This window comes from Leuresthes tenuis, unplaced genomic scaffold (genome assembly GCF_036924035.1).
Source record: "Leuresthes tenuis unplaced genomic scaffold, fLeuTen1.0.hap1 SCAF_12, whole genome shotgun sequence".
Lineage (NCBI taxonomy): Eukaryota > Metazoa > Chordata > Actinopteri > Atheriniformes > Atherinopsidae > Leuresthes > Leuresthes tenuis.
The window spans coordinates 13,742,027-13,747,566 of NW_027325366.1; the positions used below are offsets into that span (position 1 = coordinate 13,742,027).

At 38.6% G+C, this 5,540-nt stretch overlaps 1 protein-coding gene across 1 annotated transcript; it reads left to right on the forward strand.

Annotated features, from left to right (window-relative positions):
- The first annotated feature begins 328 nt into the window (after positions 1-328).
- On the forward strand, positions 329-2,771 carry olig1 (oligodendrocyte transcription factor 1). The gene has a single exon (XM_072397623.1). The coding sequence runs from the start codon at positions 600-602 to the stop codon at positions 1,365-1,367; it is 768 nt and encodes a 255-aa protein (XP_072253724.1). The 5' UTR covers positions 329-599; the 3' UTR covers positions 1,368-2,771.
- Positions 2,772-5,540: the final 2,769 nt, after the last annotated feature.

Genomic DNA, 5,540 nt, shown 5'->3' on the forward strand with positions numbered 1-5,540 from the left:
ATCCACATATTCAAGCTTAGTGCTCTGTGTATCATTTTTGTCAATACATGATTGTATTGGCAGATGTTTTCAATTCTCACCAAAAGTTCAAATTCACATAAACAGATGAAAAAAAGGTAAACCACTTTCAGATCCAGATTTCATTGTTAAATATTTGTAGTTTCTGAAATATTTCCTTAAACTGTGATCCATCTCAACTGGATGGATGGGCATGTGTGTTTCAAAGGAGCTCACCATGTGTTGGGGAGGAGTTTAGCTGAGGTGGGGCTATGTGAGAGGAGCATTTAGCTCACTTCTTCACTGATTTAACTTATTCTCGCGGCGGGCAGCTTTGGAAATAAGATATAACTGAGTTACCACCTCAGAAAGCTGTCATTTACACACTTGAAGAGTCAGATATATCTTAAGTTAAAAGCAACATCATCGTGCTGGATGGCAGTTGCCAATTTTCTTCAAGCAAATGGGAGATCATCAGGAGGAGGGAGTGATGATCTGATTTTACAGTTTGTTAATTTTTTTTAAAAGCGTGTGTAAACTTTTACTTTTACTGCCTGCCAAGAGTAACTTCATCTCTAACAACCTTTGGGCAGACAGTGAACATGCTATCAAGCACAGCAATCATGGCTCAGGAGCGGTCTTTACCTCTCTGTGGCCCTGGGTCTGTCCAGGACTTACCTAATTGCCCTCTAGGATTTAACCTGAGCTCCCACCTTAACCCTGGAGCCATGCTTGGCCTCCAGAGCAGCCAGAGATCATCTAAACCCCAGAGGGAGCTGAGCCCTGAGGAGCAGCAGGAGCTTAGGAGGAAGATCAACAGCAGGGAGAGGAAAAGAATGCAGGACTTGAACATTGCCATGGATGCCCTAAGGGAGGTCATGGTACCTTATGCCTCTTCTTCTTCCTCTGCCGCTTCTCAGTCCCACCAACCTGGAGCTCCTCCGGGCCGCAGACTGTCCAAGATCTCCACGCTGGTTCTAGCCAGGAACTACATCCTCCTTCTGGGTTCCTCTTTGCAGGAGATGCGGCGGCTGCTGGGGGAGGTAAGCGTTGGGATGGGTGTGAACATGGCGCCATTTCCCCGGTTGTTGCTGGCTGGAGGGTGGCCCCTCATCTCTGGATCCAGTCAGCTCCTTCTCACCCAAGAATCCCTCTTCTCCTCAGCTGCCCCCTCTTCTTCCTCGTCCCCTACTTCCCCACCCTCCACAGCAGCTAAATGTACAGTCCTGTCTCCAGGCCCCATGGAGGCCTCACTGGCCCCAGTGCAGTGGCACTCTGCAGGAGTAACAGGAGAGACCCTCTGCCCTTGTGGTATCTGCAGACTGCCCAGATTTAACCACTCCACTTCAGCTCCCAGATTCCAAAAGTGACACCTCAAAGGTGAAACTGAAGAGGATTTCTGAGGAATGGACTTGATGACTGTATTGGACATTTTTATATGAATGGCTAATTTTCAAACATTCAGTACATTTATAATATTCCCTGCACTACTCACAGATATCTTTAGAGTTTTAAAAAACATTATAGAACTACATTGTGTTTCATTCTTTAATTCTTGTAACATGATCTTGGTTGCAAATTTGATTGATTTGATTGAAATTCTTATGTCACAGAAAAAATGTTAACTTGAGTTTTCTTTCATAAGTGTGGACAGTTGTAACAGTGTGCATTGGGCTCATTACTGCAGTGTTGTGCTTAAGGTTGCTGGATGATGACATGATAGAAGATTTAAATGAAGGCTCCTATGAAAAAAAAATCAGTTTTCCATCAGCTAAATGCAGTAGAAACTTAAATTGTCAATCAGTTCATTAAATGCACAATTTTGTTGTGTCAAATTTCACTATTTAATTTAACATGTATGTAAAACTCAGAATTTTGTTTGCTGTAATTGATCTAACAAGATAGATCTAACAAGAGAGAGTAACAGTAAAGTACACTTGTTAAAATCTGAGAATCTGTCTGTAGTGCTGTCTATAATACAATAGATTGGGGGGAATTGTAACACATTCAATTACTCTTAATTAGAAACAAGCGCTGGTCAAGATTCCCACTCTTCACATGCTCAGTAACGTTCTCTTAACAGCAGTAGAAATTTTAAACAAAAAATCATTTTGAAGTATAGAAAGTAACTTTTAGGAGAATCAATATTTTTCTTCTGTTATCTAAAGTTTAGATGACTGTGAGTTTAAGATGAGTGAGTGTGAGTTGATGCTAGCTAGAATGTAAGATTTTATTATAGCTGCATGAATTGGGGCAATCATAACACTTTGTTGAAATAAATTGTTTTCACAGAAGTAACTTTGACATTAAATATTTGGATAAACGCAAGTTTGACTGACATCATTGTACTATAGAAGCTTAATTAGTGTGGGGTATTATTTTCATGTCAGAATGTTTGGTGCAACTATTGCCTCGGAGGCAATTGACTCAGTGTGAGGTTTTCCCTGTTTCTGTGCTGACCAAGGCATACCTTATTCTCTAAAAAAAGTAATTGTTTATACATTTTTGTTGCTAGATTACCTTTACGTAATAATAATGTGTTGTCTGACATATTTAAACAGACTGACCATTTCAAAAGTCCAATGGAGCATTTCTAGACATAGTAGCAGTAATGCAGTGTGCTTTAATTAGCAATGCAATATGTTAATATTGATTTATTTTTCAGTGTTATAAAACTGCTCCCAACCTTACAAAAGGGGACGATTATAACATTCATATTTAAATTAAAATTAAATTTTAGATTAAAATTAAATTCCGTAATGGTCTTATTTTGATTCGTGAAAATATATCAACTGTTATAATAATTTTATAATTTCAAAAGATAAAAATACTAATTTAAAGTTTCTCTTCAAATTAGCTGATTTTCTTAAAGTTTGTAAGTTCTATTCACTCTGTATGCATCCTGAAAATAAAGACTTTCTGCATAACAATTTCTTCCATTGTTTTTGTCTCATGGTTCAATTCCCAAAGGAAACAGAGAAACACATCTGCAACAATTTGACAGAAACACCACAGGAAAAATGAAAAATACATTTAAAATTACATCTAAATTAAAAGCATACAGACGTAGACAAAAAAGCTAATTAAATGGTCTGCCCTTAACAGTGTCTGCTTTCCATAATATGGTAGATATAGATGAGCATGTTCTTTCTTCCTTCAGATTGAAGAGTTTTTTATGCCAAGATGACCAAAGTCCAATATTTTAGCAGGAATGCTCTCAGAATGACAGCTTTTTGAGGCCTCTAAAAAGACTTACCATCTTAATGCTCTCAGGTATAGAATTTTACATTTTGCATTCTTAGTATGTTGTATGAAATTTAGACTGCCTGCCCAAATACGTCCCCAGGGGATAAGAATATGTGTTCTTTGTTGTCGTGAGAGGAACAGCATGTCAATTGTTGAAATAATGTCCATCAAGTCATCTGTTATGTTGTAATAAAAGAACATTCTAATCTTAATCATGATTTTTTTTAAAACCTAAACGAAGTGAGGTAACTGGCTAAACCAAGCAGGTTATCTTTTAAATAAGGCAACCAGCCAAAAAAGGCAACCATAAGGTTGACGGTGACATGGTAAAAAGAATATTTTTGATCTAACCAAGATCATCTTCTAACCCTAAAGAAATAACACGATGACCTAAATCCAACCATAAGGTGAGATAAGTGTTTTAGTGAAGTGTTGTGTTAATAATGAAGAACCCGTTGTCATTTGATGATATTAAACATTCATTGTTCACATAGCTGTCATGGCTAGGTGGCTAGCCGCCTGAAAACATTGACTCAAGAGCAGATACTGGACACAGGGAGGATTAAAGTAAAACAGAGTTTATTGATCGGAGGAGATGGTTGAAGACCGAAGGGAGAATCTGGATGAAGGCTGAACTCTGAGGGAGGAGAGAGATGGTTAGGAAGGATCTGAATAGTGCAAAGTCCAGAAACAGTGGCAGGTTTATCCTTACAAAATCTAGGAGGAACTCCAAGGAGGAGAGGAGGGTGCTGGCTGTGGTGCAGTGGGTGGTGGGTCAAGCAGGCAGGTAAGCAAAGCGGGCAGGCGTCAGGACTCCAACTGAGGGTGCCAATCCTGGCATGAGAAACCAAAGCATGGAGAGTGGATGATGGGAGCAGCACTGCAGGAGACAAAAAGCATGGTAGGCACTGGAAATAAACTCGCTACTGAACGAGTCAGCCGAATTACCGCTTGGGAAGTGAGACAATCTGGCGAAGACTGGTTGCTTCTGCAGCTCTTAAAAGGGTGTCTTGAGGAGGGAAGATGAGGAGCAAGTGTGACAGCTGGATGAAGTCTTAGCTTTCAGCCTAAGACTCCGAGACCAAAGCAACAACAACACAAGCATTATCATGACAGTAGCCTATTTTACAGGGTGCCTTATAGGTCATATTCAATGGAAATGAATAATTACTTGATCATTTCACATGTGGAATTGCTTACAGAATCTGTAATTAAAGCTTAAATGCTGTTCCTCCAGTTGTTTCCTTTTAATAATATTTGCTTTTCCCGCCTTTTGTTGCCCCTGTCCAGGCCCTTTTGAAAGGAATTGCCACCATCCAATTTAGGACGAGCTAATATTTTAAATTTTTTATTCTTTTTTCAAATAGTGAATTGTCTCCCTTTCAACATTTCATAGTTGTTGTTTTTTATGTTCTACTATAAATAGAATATATTGCTATATTAGATTAAAAAAAATCATTGCATTATTATTTTTCTATTATATTAAACACAGCACCCCAGCATTTTTGGAAGTGGGATTTTTAGATTTTCTTGCTTAAAAAAACTTTTTTTGTCATCGAAGACATTTCTCATGATCCTTTCAAAAGATATTAAGTAAAAAATTCGTAAAACATGATAGGAAGCTAATTTCTCGTCATGCCAAATACTTAGTTTGTTGCATATTCAACATTATAATTTCTGATGCACTTAAGATGCTGACAAGATGTTGAGTTAAAAAGCTTCATCTACCCTCCATGTCACCCAAAACTAGTGAAACAGTCCGCATTTGTTCCCCCATTCATTGCTCCAACAAGCAAAAGATCAAAACCCACTCGTGTAATTACTGCTCAAGAAAAAGACGGCCTTTTGATTATTAGCCCCCTCACTCTTCTCCTACCTCAAATTCTTGATTTTTCTCTGTGGTAAGGAGCTGGGATGGGCATTTTGGTGCTAGTCATTACTCTCACAATATGTTCAAACGCCCAGAAATGTGTTGTGCTAAATGGGATTCACTCTTACAAATGTGCCACCCCTGTGGAAGAAAGTAGGCACCTTCATTCTGAAAGAGAATAAGAGGCGCTGATGGAGATGATATTCTCAGCTGCAACTTAGCACAGCCTGCATGAATAATAAAAGTGAAAATAATCATAATGCTGAAAAAATACTCAAAATAATTGCTATTCTGGAGTAAGAGGATTATGGAGGGTAGATATGTGAATAGTGGCCTGTGAAAGAACAGGAATCTGTTAGCATCAGTGAGGACAAAAGAGGAGCTGGGTGCTATTAAGTGAGATTAAGCTATATAATGCTTGATTTAC

What these genes read in the sequence shown, in the direction of transcription:
- olig1 (XM_072397623.1), top strand. Translation starts at nt 600, where the DNA reads ATGCTATCAAGCACAGCAATCATGGCTCAGGAGCGGTCTTTACCTCTC.